This window comes from Erythrolamprus reginae, chromosome 6 (assembly GCF_031021105.1).
Source record: "Erythrolamprus reginae isolate rEryReg1 chromosome 6, rEryReg1.hap1, whole genome shotgun sequence".
NCBI classification, from domain to species: domain Eukaryota; kingdom Metazoa; phylum Chordata; class Lepidosauria; order Squamata; family Dipsadidae; genus Erythrolamprus; species Erythrolamprus reginae.
In genome coordinates this window covers 55,343,007-55,363,262 of record NC_091955.1, presented here as the reverse complement: position 1 = coordinate 55,363,262, position 20,256 = coordinate 55,343,007, and the positions used below count along the sequence as shown (strand labels likewise).

Below are 20,256 nucleotides of genomic sequence, written 5' to 3'. Positions count from 1 at the left end.
GGCGGTCACCTTTTAAAACAGCCGGGGGCTTTCCAGCAGCCTCCCGAACGCCGAACAGATTTTCACAGGTACAGGTATGACGGTCTTGGTATATTTGGGTTTCTTCCCGTGTAGGATTTGGAAATTTCTGTGGTGCCATCTAGCCAGGGATCTCCAACCTTGGCAACTTTAAGACTTATGGACTTCAACTCCCAGAATTCCACAGCTTTAAAGTTTTAAAGTTGCCAAGGTTGGAGACCCCTGATCTAGCAGATACCTGGACTTTCACAGTTAAGACTTGGCACATGTAATAAAAATAGACATGATGGATTTGGTCATAGGCCTAGAGTTCCAATTTGATCTCTATATAAAAAAGGAGCAATTTGAACAACTGTCTGTAATTTTGGAAAGTCTTTACTGGTCATTATACACAATGCTGGTTAGATTGATAATATTTAACGTGATATAAGGCAATGTCCTCTAGACCTACTATGATCAAATACATTTAAGATTTTTCACATTTTATCTTTTACAGTTGGCTTACTGGGTGTAAAATAATCATCTATGAATTATGCAGGCATGAAATATCTGTTCTGCTTGATTAAAATTTCATGTTGAAGTTAGCATGCCTGAAAGGCCTAAGAAAAGTTCAAACAATGTTGGATAAATCTGCATAAAAACAAGATTAAAAATATAGATAAATTTATAAACTATGAATTGCCAAACTGTATTTACAGTGCAGCTAAATATTTGGCTTAAATAGGAGTATGCAGGATTGTTAGTTGAAGAAAAATGGGCAATAAAATCTTATAATTATCATGGCAGGCCAAAACCTCTAACTCCACATGATGGCTTCGGAGTGCTGACGTAGCAGATATTTTGAATGAAAAGGTGAATAATTTGAATTGAAAGTATCCTTTAGCATTTTTAGTGGATGGTTATCTAATTTAATATTGGCTGGAATTACATTTAATTTCAATCAGATTTCAATTTTAACTGTTCATCTATAAATAACTAATGAGAACTAAAAAGTACAACACAAGTTTAGTCTGTCCATCCTTTGAAAAGGCCAACTCGAACAGTTAGAGAATTGTTATAATCTTTGCAAGTACCCAAAAGTCTGAAAGGTACAGTGCATTCTGAAGCTAATTAATGAAGATAGCAATAGCAATAGCGTTTAGACTTATATACCACTCTATAGTGCTTTTATAGCCCTCTCTAAATGTTTTACAGAATCATCATATTGCCCCCAACAATCTGGGTCTTTATTTTACCCACCTTGGAAGGATGGATGGCTGAGTCAGCCTTGAGCTGGTGTGAGATTTGAACTGCTGAACTAGAGCTAGCAGCTAATATCTTTACAAGTACATTTATAAACATGGCTATTGCCATTGGGTATATCATTTGTGCTTACACAAAGCCTTCCCTGGACCCAGCCATTCTCAACAACTATCGTCCAGTCTCCAATCTTCCCTTTATGGGGAAGGTTGTCGAGAAGGTGGTGGTTCTCCAGCTCCAGCAGTCCTTGGAAGAAGCCAATTATCTAGGCCCTCAACAGTCAGGTTTCAGGCCTGGCTATAGCACAGAAACTGCTTTGGTCGCATTGATGGATGATCTCTGGCAGGTCCGGGACAGGTGTTTGTCCTCTGTCCTGGTGCTTCTTGACCTCTCAGTGGCTTTCTATACCATCGACCATGGTATCCTTCTGCACCGGCTGGACGGGTTGGGAATGGGAGGCACTGTTCTTCAGTGGTTCTCCTCCTACCTCTCCGGTCCATCGCAGTTGGTGTTAGTGGGGGGTCAGAGGTCAAGCTCTAGGTCTCTCCCTTGTGGGGTGCCTCAGGGGTCAGTCTTCTGCCCACTGCTATTTAATATCCACATGAAACCACTGGGTGAGATCATCCAGAGGCATGGGGTGAGGTATCATCAGTACAATGATGATACCCAGCTGTCCATCTCCACCCCATGTCCAGTCAATGAAGCAGTAGAAGTGATGTGCCGGTGCCTGGAGGCTGTTAGGGTCTGGATGGGTGTCAACAGACTCAAAGTCAACCTTGATAAGACAGAGTGGCTGTGGGTCTTGCCTCCCAAGGACAATTCCATCTGTCCGTGCATTACCCGGGGGGGATTATTGACCCCCTCAGAGAGGGTCCACAACTTGGGCATCCTCTTCGATCCACAGCTCACATTAGAGCACCATCTTTTAGGGGGGTGTTTGCCCAGGTTCACCTGGTGCACCAGTTGCAGCCCTATCTGGACCGGGAGTCACTGCTCATAGTCACTCATGCCCTCATCACCGCGAGGTTCGATTACTGTAATGCTCTCTACATGGGGCTATCTTTGAAGAGCGTTTGGAAATTTCAGATCGCGCAGAATGCAGCTGCGAGAGCAATCATGGGCTTTCCTAGACATGCCCGTGTCAAACCAACACTCCGCAGTCTGCATTGGTTGCTGATCAGTTTCTGGTCACAATTCAAAGTGTTGGTAATGACCTATAAAGCCCTTCATGGCATCGGACCAGAATATCTCTGGGCCCACCTTCTGCTGCACGAATCCCAGTGACCGATTAGGTCCCACCGAGCTGGCTTTCTCCAGGTCCTGTTGTTGAAACAATGTCGTCTGGTGGGGCCCAGAGGAAGAGCCTTCTCAGTGGCTGCCCCAACCCTCTGGAATCAACTCCCCCCAGAGATCAGGACTGCCCCCACCCTCCTTGCCTTTTGCAAACTTCTTAATTCCCCTGTGCTGGTCCGTTTTATACATGGGATGTTTGGGATGTTTGATTGTTTTTACACTAAGGGTTTTAAACTGCTTTAATAATTGGATTTGTAATATGCTTTATCGTTGTGAGCCACTCTGAGTCTTCGGAGAGGGGTGGCATACAAATCTAATAAATAATAATAATAATAATAATAATAATAATAATAATAATAATAATAATAATGCTGAATTGTGCACTGAATCATTCATATGTGAGAGTGCAGGTGGTGGATTTCGTCCATACTTCTCCAGCTTTGAAAAACAATACTCAATTAGACAGACTGTATGTGAGCTTTTAATTTTTTAAAGAATCCCCAAATTGATCCTTTAGAACAGGGGTCTTTAACCTTGGCAACTTTAAGATTTGTGGATTTCAATTCCCAGAATTCTTCAGCCAACTTTGCTTTTGCCAAAGTTGAAGACCTCTGCTTTGGAACACCTGAAAAATAAAGACTTGCAACAAAATTTACTAAAGCAAATCTAAATCCAAGTGCTGTCCATATGAGTGATATAGCCCTATTTGTCTTTTTTTCTTATGTACTATATCCCTTGGCACTCTGCTCCCAAAAAAGCCATTCTAATAGTATACTTATGTATTAATTTTTGATGATTGAATAGTATCCTTTGTATATAGCAGTGATTTTCAACCTTTTTTGAGCCGCGGCACATTTTTTACATTTACAAAATCCTGGGACACACCACCAACCAAAATGACACAAATCTAATAAATAAATAAATAAATAAATACATACATACATACATACATACATACATACATACATACATACATACATAAATAACCCCCTCATATAAACAATCCCATGTAACATCCTCTTATAAATACAGTCAATCATCAATCATCCCTCCTCAAATTTATACCTCTCTCTAATTTCTGGGTACTTCTCCTGTCTTTCCCCCTTTTCTCTCTCATGTTTCTCATTTCTCTCTCTTCCTCCCTTTTTCCCTCATTCCTTCTCCCTCTCACTTCTCCTCTTTTTCCATCCCTGTCTCTCTCCCCCCTTTATGCGTGTGTGTGTATACACACTCGAACCATTTCCAAAACCAGTTGAGGGCTGGGTTTTTTCCCTCTTTTATTCTTTTCAAAAACAGGTGTGGGCTGGGGGGGGGGGTTTCTTATTATTTGGGTGCTTTTTACCATATGCTTCAAGAAGCACCCCTCTCTCTCTCTTTTGCTCTCTCTCGTTCTCTCTCTTATTTTCTTTCTCTCTCATGCTTTCTCTCTCTTGTTCTCTGGTGGGATTAGTCATCTGTTGTCCTCCTGATGCTGCTGATGTGGTGCCAGGGACAAAATGCCCACCCACTCCTGAGGGAAAAGACGGACTGTTTGGGATGGGAATTAGCATCTCTCCCGCCGTGTTAAGTAGGCAAGGCAAGGCAGAAACTCGCCGGACGCGGAGCCCAAAAAAAGGGCCTCAGGAAGGCAGAAGCGAAGCGCCCCCACCGCCCGCTCGCTTTCCAACGCTGCACCCGTTGCACCGGGCTCTTTGCCTGAATCCGCCTCCTTTCTGAGGCTCGAGCGAGCCTCCTATGCCGGCAGCCGGGGGGTCGGCTTCGCCCCCTGCCCAGCCGAAAGTGTGCGTTTGAGGGGGGAGAGCTTGCTTCTGCAACCGCATGGCCAGAGAGAAGCGGGATAGCAAGGCGGCGGCATTCTTCTGCCTGGCCTGGGCGCTCTGCTTGATTTTCCCGGGCTTCCCGCAGCATGTAGGTGGCCGAGAAGACCGAGCGGGACTGTGAGAGGGGTGGGCGTTCCCACAGTGCTCGGAGCGGCTAGCGGACGGATCGCCAGCGCCGCTGCAGCCACAGCTGTGGGAGGAGCCGCGCCCCAAGAAAGCCGGAGAGAAGGACGGATCGGGCGGGGACAGCCACAAGTGGAAGCCTCAGCCCTGGAGCTCCCACTTGCAGAAGCCGCCCCTCCCCCGGCTATTGCCCGCCGCTATTAGTGAGGATAAGCCATGCGCACGAGGGGGCCGACTTTCAAAACAACCTTTGCTGGCCTCCGCCTCGCGGCACACCTGACCATGTCTCGCGGCACACCAGTGTGCTGCGGCACACCGGTTGGGAAACACTGGTATATAGTATTGAGACAGCATAGGGCTAATGTGTAAACAAAGTGAATTATTCAAACAGCAGAAGCTACACTATGTCAGAATGGATAGATGGATGGATGGGTGGATGGACGGATGGGGATGTGGGTGAATGGATAGATGATGGATAGATAGATAGATAGATAGATAGATAGATAGATAGATAGATAGATGTGTGTGTTTGTGTGGGTGTGTGTAGAGTGATAATATTATTAAAGAATTATGTGTTCTATTGTCTTCTATCATTACTTTTTATCATTACTTTTCTAATGTTTTATTTATACAAATTAGCATGCTATAATTGTTTGATAAATGTATAAATAAATAAAATATCACATATACTATAGTTATTCCCATGTTAGGATCAAATGTTAAGTAGATGTTAATACTTGCCAGATTTAGAGTTCTTGTCCAAGAAAATGAATAAGAGGAATAGTCAAAGAAAACTGATGACAAAGAATTGCAGGAAATCATGATATACAGTGGTACCTCGGTTCTCGAGCGCTTTGGTTCTCGTACATTTCGGATACCGAACAAAATTTTTGGCAAAAATTTGCTTCGGTATCTGAACAAAAATTCGGATATCGAACAGCCACAGAAAATTTTGTTTATTATCCGAAATGCTACAAGATCTGAGGGGACGGGGTGAGACGGAATGGGAGTCAGAATCCGACACGCCCATCCTGGCTGCCCACTAAACAGTCTCCCAGTCTCTAGTCTAAGCGCTCCAAGCTGTAGGAAGGGTGGGGGCAGCTACAATACCAGCAGCTTTGGGGGGGCCTCCTTTCCTCGGTGGTTCATCTTGTTCCCTTTAAGCAGCTACACCAACTTTCTCCTTCCTTTGAGCAGCAGCAGCCCCGGGAACGTCAGCAGCTTCCCTTTCTCATGTGACGTTCCCGGCGCTGCTGCTGCTTGAAGGAAAGCCGCCGCCGCCATCGCCGGGAAGGAGAAAGTTGGTGTAGCTGCCTACAGCTACAAGACGAACCACTGAGGAAAGGAGCCCCCCCTGAAACTGCCGGTATTGCAGCTGCCCCCACCCTTCCTACAGCTTGGAGTGCTTAGACTATAGAGCTCCTCAGATCTTTATCCCATAGGAAATAAAGGAAATAGGGGCTGGAAACCAATTAAACCCATTTCCATTATTTCCTATGGGATAAATTAATTTGGTACTCAACCAAATCGGTTCTCGACCACACTTCTGGAACGAATTGTGGTCGAGAACCGAGGTACCACTGTACTAGTTTCTTACTGAGAAAGATAAATAAAGAAATACTGTATCTCATTTTCTGGATATTTCTAGTGGCAAAGTGGATAAAACTCAATCTGCAATCCTATTATCATATCAGGATTAACTTTAGAGTTTCTTGCTAAATGAACTGTAGAAACCTAAAGCCACCAGGTGCTCTTTGCAAAGATAGCAGATAATTAGGTAATATAAACACAAGCACTTCCAAAATTCACTCAAAGATACTGTCTCTATATCTCATCTCATGGGGACTCTTCATATCTTTCACTCTTTCAGAACGTATTTTGCTATGGAATATACATATGCATATGATGGCTGTCCTACATAAGTATAACACAAAAATATGGGAAGCTACCATACATAGATATAGGAGCTGAGTCATACCAAGATTCCAAACAAAAGAAACTTCCAGAGACGGAGCAAGAATTATTTTAATGCTTTCTTAAGGCCATTGCTACAAACCTGTGCTGATCATGGTTGGGACAATGGGTTTCAGATAGACAGCAGGCTACTGTTTAGCTTCTTTAATGCTTCTGTAATGGCTTAGAAGATGACAAATTTAAGATATGTGGACTTCAACTCTCAGCATTCCCTTAATCAGCATGCTGGCTAGAGAATTCTGGGAATCAATATTCACATGTCTTGAAGTTACTAAGGTTGAGGCTATGTCTTAGTATAGCTTGCCTTTCTAAGGTTCAGATGAGCAAAGTGCCCCATCTATTTTTTCAGTGGCCAGTGTGGCTGCTCTTGCTAATAGCACTTTATTCTCCAATGAACAGTGGGGAAAATCCTTGTCATTTTTCAGTTCATGCTGCTCGGCCTCTGAGAATTCACATTTGTGGCTTCTAAGCATATTTTTCTGATAAATTATGTGGTCTAGTTTAAATGGGGAGGAGAGACCTTTAGCAGAAAATCCAGCCAAGAGAAAACGAGAGGACAACTTGGTAAGTGTTCCTTTGCAGATGGTTACATGAGATTATAAAATTGCCAGAATGTTTGCCTTTCCCGAGTGAAGTGCAAATAAAGCTGTGAATATCAGGCAGCCAAACGCTTCCTAATAAAACCACAAACTACTTTAAAGGTATCTTTACAATGTAAGGAGTAGAAAAGTATTACCAAACACATGACTCATAAGTTTAATATTGTTACCCTGGAGATTTTGTTTTGTTTTAATCTGTCTTCATTAATCCAAAATGTTTTTTTAATATCATTCCAGAAGCAGAATTGGACTTCCTCAGTAAATCTAGCAATCAAATATTAAGCATAGCACTTTCATCATTGTTGGCTTTTGTTTTTGGCTGTGTTTTGGGAGCCATATGCTGGAAGGTGAGAAATATCAAATATATGATTGGTTAAAGGGGGTACTAAATTGAAGCATCATATGCGCCATAGAGCAGTGTTTCCCAACCTTGGCCACTTGAAGATATCTGGACTTCAACTCCCAGAATTCCCCAACCAGCATTCGCTGGCTGGGGAATTCTGGGAGTTGAAGTCCAGATATCTTCAAGTGGCCAAAGTTGGGAAACACTGCCCTAGAGTACAGTACCTTGGTTTCCTGTTAAACAAATATATCAATAAAACTTTTTCAGTCAGGATTTGAGGAAAAGGTTTTTAAAAAATTTCTGTTTCTAGAAAGCCTTGTCATTTTACTTTACTTTCCCTTCCTCTCTATCCTGTCTAGAGACAGATGAGTTGTTGACAGACAACAGTTCTCCAGTGTGGAATTAGATTCCTAGTGAAGAGGAAAATGTATTGATGTGGAATTGAATGCCAGTTTGGAACTGGCAACAGCAGTTTGATTTCATAGGCTTGCAATGATAAATATTTTTTTTAATGCTGCAAAAATTACAAAGCTTCAAGGATTTCCAGGCCTAGTTGATATAGTGAGTATTATCCAGTAGAACAGGGGTCCCCAACCCCCAGTGCTGGGCCGTGGCATGCCAGAAACCAGGTTGCACAGACAAGCAAAGCCCCCTCTGTGAGGTACAGGTTGCAAATGAAACCACAACCCTTCTGGTACACAGAAAAACTTTTCTCCATAGAACTAGTCCCTGGTGCCTAAAAAGTTGGAGACCATTGCAGTAAAAGACTACTGAAATATATTCTTAGCTAATGTCCCAAAGTTGCTTTTTTCAGGAGGCAATTGGACTTTCTTGTTTTTTCTTTTGAAGATATTTCGCTGCTCATCCAAGAAGCTTCTTCAGCTCTGACAGGATAGCAGGGAATGGAAGGACTCTTAACTAATCCACACAATTAGGACTATAAATGTTCTATAACATTTATAGTCTTAATTGTGGGGATTAGCTGAGGGTAATATTATTTTTCCCAGGGTCAAACATCTGTGATGTGAAATTCAAGGATTGTGCTTCCTACAGTTATGAAGTTATAACAATAAGTGGTATAATGTGACTCTTCTGCAGCGGTGGGCTATGAGCCAGAACGCTAAATTGTGCTTGCTGTTGTGGCTCATAAGTTCTTGTGGGGCCAGCGTTATTTTGCTGCTGCACCTGTGGAGGTAGCAAAATCACACACGGAGCCGCAGGTGCACCCATGTTTCAGCATGCGTGGAAGCAAAAAAAAACTCACTGAAACACGGCGCACCTGATTTTGTTTCCTCCACAGGTGCAGCAGCAAAATCACGCCGGCCCTGCAAGAACTTACGAGCCGCAGCAGCAAGTGCAATTTAGCGTTCCGGATTGTAGCCCACCTCTGCCCTTCTGCAACAATTAAATAATCATAGTACAAAGAGGCATAAGGGTTATTTTGCTTTCATATCTTTCTGCTATCAATAAATAATAAGAAAAAGTTGGGCTGAAAGAAAATTTATACACAGTCACACTTATGTACAAAAGCAGTGGCAAACAATTTCCATGCTGTATGGTTGCAAAGAAAACTACATGGACAGTAATTTTGATCTCCCAGAGATGGGATCAATGGAAAGAAAAGGAGATTTGACTCCTATTCTTTTCCTCTTTCCTCTGAGTAACAGCATGCGTTTAGTATTTCATTTTTTTAAAAAAAATGCAATTGATTATATTGTAATTTTTTTCTACATTACCATAAGGCCTGTTTTCTTATTTTTCTATAGAAAAGGACCTGTAGGCATATACTAAAAATTCACCAGACTGCACAATCTAACATCAACCAAGATGATAATGAGATAAGGTATTTTAATTTAATTTTGACTTGATTGTCTGTTAAGATACTATTTCCTAAATTTCAATATATGTTTTGGTACTTTTGATCCTGAAAGATTCTAGGACTTTTAAGATATGTACCGTATTTTTGGATTATAAGAAATACCTTTTTACCTCCAAAAAGAGGGTGAAAACCTGCATACATTTTATACACAAAATGTATTATTATTACTATTAATACTATTAATTAGATCTTTAAAAAATGAGTCATCTCCACCCTTTGGTCTCTGCTTCCCAGTAATTTACCTCCTTGCAGCAAATAGTGCAGAGCTTGCAAAAGCAAGTGATTATCAGCCTCCTAACCTACAGCTGATTCAGCACAGGCATGCAAGTGCTAGAACTGAAAGTGAAACTAGCTGCAAGGAGGAAAATTGCTGGGAGGTGGACTGCTGGCAAAGTTGGGCTGCTGAAACTGCAATGAGGTAAGTCAATAACTATAAATGTCTATAGAATGTTCAAATTATTAGACTCATTTTTTAAAGAATGCTTTATTATTGTTCTAGACAACTTAATAAAATGAAGAAGCCTTTTAAAATAAATGCTTGATCTGAAGAGACCCAGTTCTATTGAATCTTCTTTTAAATAACAGAGAATACTTCCAGAAAGCCACATCAATTTTAAAGATCTGTAAAAGTATAATCTGAAATGTAACAGTGTCCTGTTTTAGTATTAAGATAAGGCAGCTGAGTTAAACCATCTTTTAGTCATGTTTGGAGTAAATCTATTTAAATAATTAGGAGGAGTTACTGTGACACCATTTTAAAAAGCTTTCTGGCATTAATATACTGCAATAATGTACATTTCTCCAATTCTTTGCTATTTCTATGGGTCAGACACACATGCACAGAAATACACAGCAAACAGTATTTAACATCTGTGCTGTTTGTTAGGAGCCAAATTGCTGGGGGGCAGAGGCATTTTTTCCTTGTTTTCCTACCCCAAAACTAAATTGCATCTTATATTCCGGTGTATCTTATACTCTGAAAAATACGGTAACTCATGACTTTTGTTAGGCACAGGTTTACTACAGAATGGCTACACAATGGGGCATTGTTAGTATGCAAACATTATAAAATTGCAAAACAGAGAGTTTAGAAGTCTATGTTGTTGACAGGTTTGTTATCTTTAAGTCTAATGCATTTCCCCCTGCACTATATATTGTTATATTCTATTTTAAATATATTTTAAATAAGTAATTGTGGAATGTTCTTAACAAATACCCATCTGAAATTATTTTTATAATTTCAAAAATGCAGTTGTCATAAAAGATTGAAAAAGCACTTTGTTTTTTATTTCTTTTTCAGTATGTTGCAGCACAAAGACAAATCGCTTCTACAAGTGTAGCTATTTCTTTTTTATATATACACTGTTACTGCTTCACGTCTAGGCAAGTATTGAAACAAAATATTTGAGTTTATCACTGAGGGGTTTCAAGTCACCAGTTGACTGAACTTTGCACTAATTCTTTCAGAGTTTCTCATATAAACCTATATACCCTCAGAACATTGATATGCTGCCCTTATTGACAATACTGCCACAGTCTAAAATAATGTCCCTTCTTGCTCTCTTTCAAATAACCATTTAAAATGATGTCTTATTACATGAACATCTGAACCTTTGCCCTGGGACACAGGAACAGGCTGTGCCTCTTGAAGACTGGAATTTCATCTGGCACTGGCAGGTTTCCCCATCATTGGCCTCTGCATAGCTCAGCTATGATGCAAAAGGAATTCATGACAATTTCTGGCCAGCTTTGGCTTCTTTTAAGACCTGTCCATGGGGTATCAAAGTAAATTCACAGTCGCTAACATGGATAGCCTTGGACTTATGGACAATTGTTCAGTGACTGTTGTGAGTTACAAAGGTGCTGACAAAATGAACTTATCACCTGTGCCACAGTTGCATGATAAAAATCCCAGTGCTTGGCCCACACTTAAATCACTTCAACTCCCCCATAACTTATCCCCCCCCCATATCATTACCCTTTTGGTTGGCCTGTACCCTATTTGGAAAGGCAGAAAGCAGCCTTAGAACCTCGCTCTGATGTTGCTTGTCAAGAACCACCCCAGTCTGCTCCTGCAAACATCAGAAAACATTCATTACATTGCCCTCTTGGTTTTTGTTTCCCAATCACAAGTGCTCCCAAACTTAACCCAGCACGCACCAGCAAGAATTCATTTGCCCAACTGCCTTCTCTTCCAGTTTCCCGCTTTGACCTTTCACCTTTAGCTGCTTCCTTTTTGGACTCAGCCTCTCGGGGGAACATTGCCTATTTTTCTACTTTTTTTCTCTCTTCATTCCAAAGACAGTGTTTCTTTGTAAAGCTGCACTGTCTTCATAAAGCTGCACTCTCTCTCTCTAAAGGCATTCAAAAGAGAGCAGAGCTTTACAAAGACACCACATCCTTCAGAAGGCTTCACTGCCTTTCCTAAGGTGTTCCAAAGATAGCTCAGTTTTCACAAAAATATGCTGCCTTCAGAAGAAGCACAAAATGGGAAAGTAAGAAAGATTAATTGGAGAATTTGGGCCCAAAACAGAGACAGCAAGAGGTGAAAGATACATGCAAGGCACTGGAAGAGAAGGCTGTGAGTGAAGAAAGGTTTGCTGGGGTGGATTGGGAGTGAACAAATGCTGCTGGTGCTCCTTGGCTAGACTACAGAGTATATGGGCCTGGAGAGAGAAGGGAGCTGGGTGAATGAATGCCAATTAGGATGTGCTGAGGTTTCATGGAAAGAAGCCCTAGAACACTGATGGCGAACCTTTTTTTCCTCAGGTGCCAAAGGAGCGTGCACGATTGCTATCGCACATGCACGAGTGCCCACACCAATAATTCAATGACTGGAGAGGGCAAAAACAGAGCCCCTCCCCCCCCCGGGGGCCTCTGGAGGCTGGAAATTTCCTGTTTCCCAACTTCTGGTGGGCCCAGTAGAGTCGTGTTTTTCCCTCCCCAGGCTCCAGATGCTTCACCGTAGCCACAGGAGGGTAAAAACACCTTCCCACACACACTCTAGAGACTCTCTGGAAACCAAAAATGCCCTCCCAGAGCCTCTATGTGAGCAAAAATAATCAGCTGGCCAGCACACACATGTACATTGCATCTGAGATAGGGCAATGGCTTGCATGCGAGCAGATATGGCTCTGTATGCCATCTGTGGCATCCATGCCATAGGTTCGTCATCACTGTCCTACCACTTAGTTGTTGGGCTGCTTCTTGTTAAACAAGGCAGGATGTAGGCTGGCCAAAAGGTTATAGATGGGGGAGTGATGGACACAGAGGCAGCCTTTTGACTTACTGAAGGTTGGGGCCATAGTTCCCTCTAAGCTGAGCAGTGAGCAATCGCTCACTTAAAAATCATCATCAACTCAGAGTTTTCCAAACCTGCCCAGAAGCTGAGAGGGAAAGAGTGAGAGGGAAGGAGAGAGAGAGGAAGAGAGGAAGAGAGAGAAACAGATAGAAAAAAGAGAGGAAGGAAAAGAGAAAGAAAAAGAATGGGAGTAAGGAAGAGAGAAAGAAAATCAAAATCTAGTTTGAAACTAGCTCAACTATTTAAGTGGCATTTTGATATTGATAGAGTTGCCCTATTATGAGCTCACTGTTATAGACACACAGTACAGTATTTTATTTTGAAATTCTCTGAGGCAAAACAGGGTGGGTTTTTTATTTGTTTGTTTGTTTGTTTGTTTGTTTTAATTTATTTATTTATTTATTTATTTATTTATTTATTTATTTATTTATTTATTTATTTATTTATTTCTGTGCCGCCCAGTCCCGAAGGGAGTGCCGCTCAGACACTATACTTTTCCGCCCACCCCCCAAAAAAATTAGAGGGAACACTGGTCAGGGCTGGTATGGACTAAACCCAGAATGGCTTGGATTGAGCTAGCTACTCAGCTGATGACCCACAATTCTTGGTTAACAACTGTACTGGGGAATTCTGGGATTGCCATTACAAATAATTGCAGTGACATGGCATCTTGCTTTACAACTGCAGCAATTTACAATAGCAATCCCAGTTGTAATTGTGATCATAGGTCAAGGACTAATTGTACACATGGCATGCAAGGAAGAGCAAGGTACCATTTGTATCATTTGCTTCAGAAAGGTTTAAACAAATTCTACATATAGATATAACACTACAGCCATGTTTTGACTGATTAAATGCCTATATTGTGCACATGTGTTCATGCATCAATTCTACTCTGCCTGATTCACAAACACCTATTTTCTATAAATTTCATTCTCTTATTTCTTCTGTCTCCTGTTCTTCATCTCTTCTTTCTCCTTTGACTTATCATGTGGTTTTCTTCCCTAAGGTGACAAGACTTCATCACTATATCCTTCACTATACCTTTCATAGTAAATTGATAGGATGTTCAAATGATAGAAAATGTAATTGGTATGTTTCTAATAGTTATACCAGGTGGGAAAAGCATGAAAGATTTACCTTGACCACCAGAGTTTTCACTGGGGTATTTGTATCGCCAGAAGTGGTTTTCTGCTGGTTCTAACAAGTTCTAAAGAACCGTTAGTAAAGCAGTCATGATGTCACTGAACTGGTCCTGTCCGTGCTGTCGGTAGACACCACCATTTTTAATTTTGTTTCTGTGCATCTGCAGAAGCTAATTTTTGCTTCTACCCATGTGCAGAAGCTATTTTTTTTATTATTTTCTGGGAAGGGACATTCATGCAAGGTCAAAATAAGTGCATGCGTGCAAAACATGAATTTCCATCATGATGCAAACCATTGGGGAAAATAAGTAGAACCCACCGGTGCATCGCGCATGTTGAAGTCCTTCTCCTACACATTCTTGGTATATGGCATGTACTCTGTTATGCAGGGTATCCACAAGGTATGATAAAAGAAGTAAAATTGGAGGCCATAAAAATATGATCAGAATTTTGTGTATGTTGCACATAAAATGTGTATAAAGAAGCCAAATAATTTTGGTCACATTGTGTAATCATCATATTCTGTGGTCATCATACTTTAAAAACAAATTATACTCTGTTATTTAAAAATTCACAACTTACCCTTAGGAGTGATACTTAGCTCCCACTCTGAGGATACTCTCTTTGAAATGTCTCCATCCATCCATCTGTTGGTTCATTTTCATTCATTCATTCTTTATTCTTTCATAATTCCATTTGACTTACTTTTATATTTTGTTTTATCTTTATTTGTTTTTTTTAAAAATGGTAGCTGTTTTCAGTATAAAACAAATGGAAAAGGGGTTGGTTGTAGGTTGAATAAAGGATAATGAAATCTTATTGTACTTTGAATTAAGTACTGAGTAAAATTGAAGGCTTCCTTGTTTGGGACTCCTTCATTATCAAGGCAGCATTTACCAATTTCTATGTGAAAAGTATCTTCTACTAATATTAGAAATTGAACATTTGTCACTGAAATAGCTTTTGAAATATTGAAACTTTAAACTTTTTCCTCCCTTCCCTTTTTCCAGGCAGCTAACAGTTCTAAGTTTGCTTCATAAATGAAGCAGCTTTAAGCATATTTGTATTCCTTTTGGAGTGACAGACTAAGTCTGCATCTGCTGCTGTTGCCCGTGACTCCATATTCACAATATAGAGCTGTGTTACTGTGGAACCAACACGGAATTCAACATCACTAGAGAAAAGAGTCTACAGCAAAAAGGATTACCACTTTCAATGCAGAGCAAAGTGTATCTTTGCACCTTGGATCTGCAGTGGATTTTAGCAAATGCAGCAAGAAGATTTATGTGATCCAAAATATAAGAAAGTTTGTATTGGATACACAAATGGAGACTATGAATAGAAGAAATATGCAGAAATGGACAAAAATAGAAAACTTCATAGAAATGTATATGTCTTGCAAATAAGTTTATGCAATGGACTAATGTGCTAGTTTTCTTTCATCAATGGAACGGGGCTACTAGTGAGGGAAAGTTTCATTTAAAATAAGATACAGTAATTTCGAAAGATGTAAGTGGAGTTAATTTTGTGTCAAAAAAATTATATGGTTTGACAATGTTGTTAATGCCTGTTCAGTAGAAGTGATCTAGATACAAATATTCTAGGTTGGCCCATTGATGGTTGCAAGGAAGATTGCCAGTTATGTTCCAGTACATGAGGGTGGGAGGGGCAGAATATAAATTGTTATCTGGGATAACGATCATGAAACTGAATCAAAGTACTTAAACTATTCTTAATACTAACAGAAATTAGGTCATCTCAGAGATAGTAAGTTTACTTTAACTTTTTATATATGTCCTTGAATATTTTGAAAAAAGGTTTAGAAGCAGCACTCTTTACCATATATCATAATTCTCCATTAATTTTTATCCCTTTCAGCTCTAAGGGAAAATAATTATTTGTCTAAATATTTCTCAGCCTTTTGATAATTGTAACAAAACTCTGGCAACAATTCCCAGGTGAAAAATTCCCAGTCATGAACTTTAGTGGAACACTAAAAACATTGAAACCTGTATATAATGTTAAGTTATTTTTTCCCTGAAAATAGATTTGAAGAATTTTATTTTCTATGAAATAGTTGGATTGCTTTACATTCCAAACTACTAATCCAATAATAAGTTTAAACTATTGTAAATTTAATTAAACTATTGTTAAAATTTCCTTTATGGTGCATTGTGCTTAATAAATGCTTTATTTAAACTTCCACATTTTTAGATTTGTTTATTTTCATATCTGTCACAGTCTCTTAGAAAGTTATGTAACATATTTAGTATATGTTATATAAACCTAGATTCCTAATTTTGACTAATCTTGAAAAAAAATGCATGTGGCCTCTTTCAATATTCTCCACTAGAGAGAAAGGACAAATGATTTGTAAACTAAGCCCTTCTATTTATTAAGCAATATTCTCACAGTACTAGGAAGAGTGTTTAATACAGAATCTAAGGGTATAATTCTACATATATACAATACTATATCATAGTCAAATCAAAATCTTTAAAGATTCAGATATATATTTTACATAAGTCATTAATATAATATTGTTGCATAGAAATAGTATTGGAAACTGAGTGGTATAGAAATATGTGTAATAAATAAATAAATGGACAAATTCTCTGCCAGTACTTTGCATACCATCTCAGGATTGGGGCTTGGTTAACCAAAGATTTCCATTAGCTTTTTGGTATTATGGAGCAAAACAAGACCACATGCAGAGATACATTCATTGCTGTATTACTAGGAAAATATATTTCTCCTTGTGAATTTCATATGGAGTACATATGATGATGCTAATTTTTATGTGGAATACAAAAGAGAAATAGCCTAATGATACCTATTTCGATCTGTTTGTTTTGACCCATTGTTAATACAAATGTATCAAACTAGTCTATTATTTTCTCAATATCATGAAACTCTTCAGATAATGCATTATATAATTGTTAAATAAAAATACTTTTCATACATATTTGAAACTATAATGTTTACAATTATGTAATAATTTCTCCACATCTTTAAATTTAATTTAATTTCACAATATATATATGCTCCTCCCATATTTGGGTATACCAGGGTGACTCAACAAAAAATCATATATAACCATTCCCTGGTACAAGATGATAAGGAGGAGAGCCTGTAGTCTAGAGGCTAAGGCCACTGGTTTATAAGGCAGAGACTGCAAGTTCAAATCCTAGTAAGGGTATAGCTGACTTACAAGAGCAAATAAGCTCAAAATAGATCTATACTAGTCTTCCTTCCTTTTTATTATCAGCAAAAATCTCTCTCTCTCACACACACACACACACATGAAATAAATTTATATAATCTATTATTATTATTATTATTTAATCTACTTACTCATCATAGGAGAATGATCATCAATTATAATTGTCCTTTTTCTTGGAATAATACAACGTTCTAAAATCTTGTCACCTTAAATTATTTATCACAGCTGTGTGATATTTTAAAAAGTATTCATATAATCTCATCATATGATGTAAAGAATAAATGTACACTGGTTATTAAGACTCAATGCATTTAATGCTTTTAAAAATACATTATTATATAAGGTAACAATATATCTCTTTGGTCTTTAACTTAGCTCTGCTTGTTGATTCACAAGGAATTTCATTGTTTGGTGATTCAATAGTTCTCTGTAAAGAGCAGAATACAAGTGGAGAGAATTGTGGTTGAATCCAAAAATTGCAAGGAGATCTTGTGATGTGGTGGGGCTTTCTCTTAGTTTGCTCAGTGGGGATTCAAACTTTACACAGTATGAGCCTTTAGAATGTGAATTAATTGAATCAACTGTTCCTCGATGTGGTGGGGAAGCAAGAACATCAAATATTTTCCAGCATCTTATAATAATTTACATCAGAATACCAAGCCTGCTACTCCAATTCAATAGTGAACACCATTTCGTAACTGTAACACAAAAAACAAATCTTAATTTCTGGTGGTAACGTGGGGTGTAGCAACTGCAGAAAGATTATCTCTGTCCTCTGAGGTTGCTTTTTCTTTTGTTTCCAGAGACCCCACAAGGCATAAGCAGTTTGAAGGACTGTGTGATGGAGAGGGATACACTGGGCAACAGTGGGGCAAATGCATTTACCCGATGGAGTGAAGGGTACCCTCTCTGAGACAAAAGCATCAGTCCTTGCTCTTTAAAGCATGGAGGGCCTGAAGCTACAGTGCAAAATGTAAAGATAAGGAAGTGAAGATTGTAACAGATTGCATCCAAAATATTGAAATCGGACTTTCACAGACTGTAGACATCGGTGAGAAGGAGATCCGAACATAAGGACGAGGAAACCAAGGAGCTCAATGAGAGGATCAGTGCTGAAGACAAGGGGAGAGCAGGGAGAGGTGACATAAACTTTGCATATATATATAAATGAGGAGAGCCAAACAGAGTCCCTATGGTGGACTTGGAATAGTACCTTCTTTTTGCCTGAATATTGTCTATTGAGAGTCAGTGGATTATAGCACATTGAAGATCGAGTACCATATAAGAGACCAGACAACAGAGCCATAATAATAGCAATAATAATAGCAACAATAATAGTGTATGCTGTACAGTGGATGATTTTATTTTATTTATTTATTTTATTAGTTGGACTTATATGCCACCCCTCTCCATGGACTCGGGGCAGCTCACAACATTTTGCAGTTTTGGAACAGAAAAACTCCATCACTGTGTACGAGAAAGTAGCAACCCATTGTAGAATCCAAAGGAATCAAGACTTTTAAAATACAAACTGGATAACTGAGACTTATATAATATCTACTGATATTGGTATCATTACAGAAATAACTACCTCATACTATTTTCTTCTATTTTCCTTTTTAAAAGCCTATATCTTCTCTCTCTCAAGACTTCTGTTTCAGATAAACATTTCTCTCGCCTTCCTTTCTCCTTATACACTAACTCAGAAATAACAATCTTACTTGCTGTATATATATCAAATATTTCTCATTATTAGTATTGATTGTGTGATTTGATAATTAGATCATTAATGAACTAAATTTGAATTATAATTATATAATACATCTTAAATTTATTAAGTAATTAGTAATTTATACTGACTGAAGTATATATACTATTTTTTGTTTTGATTGAAACCTGTAGATGATATACTAAATACAATTATACTTAAATTACATAGACCAGTAACATATTAATATACTATTTAAACAACTTATAACAAACTTATAATATTTTACACTATTTAATCATCTATACTTATACCTTATATTATTTATAGTTATATCTATATATTTATAAATACATATTTAGACAATTGTCTATTTAACATAACATAAAGAATTGTATTAAGAATTGATTGAACAGCTCAAATTGATTTAGTGTTAATATTACAATGTAATAAGGAACTACATGAAAATTTGGAATAGGATCTACAGAATTTTAGAGCAACAAAATTTAATATTAAAACAAATGACAAGTAATATAACAAATATGTCTACGGAGGTAGTGGTAAAAGAAACCAGTACTGCTGCAGCTATGTGCGGAGCTTCACCTGCCACCCAAAGACAAGTAGATGAAATGCTAACAACAGAGAAGGGGAGAACATCCATAACAGCACAGAACAGAACATGAACAGCACAGTAAATATTGTTCAGGAAATGATGCTCAAACTACAAGAAATAATTACGTGAAACCAGGCACAGTTAAAATCAGATATACTTAAAATAGATACTAAAATGGAGACCAAACAGGCCACTATCCAAAAAAAAAGAAAAAGTAACAAATTAACAAATTAACATAGAGGGGGGAAAAACTGAACAGAATTGTTGTGAGTGGTCCACGACCGGGTCAGTTAGTGACAATTTCTGAGAAGGATGACCCTGGCCTGTCTTGGTACCCTAGGCCAGTGTTCTTGACAACTGAGTCAAAATCAGAATCAGAACATCAAATACAAGCTGAATAAACAAGATCTTACAGACAACCCTTACTCTGTAAAAGACCTTGGAATTCTCATATCAAAAGACCTAGGTGTCAAAGCCCACTGCAATAACATTGCCAAAAAGGCTTCAAGAGCTGTTAACCTAATCACACATAGCTTCTGCTCAACTATTTCACACTACTAACTAGAGCATACAAAACTTTCGCCAGACCAATCCTTGAATACAGCTCAACAGTCTGGAACTCACACCATATTTCAGACATAAACACTCTAGAAAATGTCCATAGATACTTCACCAGAAGAGCTCTTCACTCCTCCACTCGTAACAGAATACTATACAAAACTAGACTTACAATCCTTGGTTTAGAAAGCTTTAAACATGATTTAAACAGTCCATAAAATCATATGCTTCAATGTCCTTCCTGTCAATGACTACTTCAGCTTTAATCACAACAACACACAAGCACACAACAGATACAAACTTAATGTAAACTGCTCCAGATTTGACTGCAGGAAATACGACTTCAGTAACCAAGTAGTTGATGCATGGAACTCACTACCAGACTCTGTAGTATAATCTCCTAACCCTCAAAACTTTACC

The 20,256-nt window shown here is 38.8% G+C and overlaps 1 protein-coding gene across 1 annotated transcript in view; it reads left to right on the top strand.

Moving 5' to 3' along the window:
- KITLG (KIT ligand) overlaps nucleotides 1-15,937 on the top strand; it is an 80,758-nt gene extending 64,821 nt beyond the window's left edge. The window contains exons 7-10 of the mRNA XM_070754776.1: nucleotides 7,304-7,413; nucleotides 9,176-9,252; nucleotides 10,589-10,675; nucleotides 14,749-15,937. Of these exons, the coding sequence (XP_070610877.1) occupies nucleotides 7,304-7,413; nucleotides 9,176-9,252; nucleotides 10,589-10,628 (227 nt within the window). The 3' untranslated portion in view covers nucleotides 10,629-10,675; nucleotides 14,749-15,937. The remainder of the gene's footprint in view (nucleotides 1-7,303; nucleotides 7,414-9,175; nucleotides 9,253-10,588; nucleotides 10,676-14,748) is intronic.
- The last annotated feature ends 4,319 nt before the right edge of the window (nucleotides 15,938-20,256 follow it).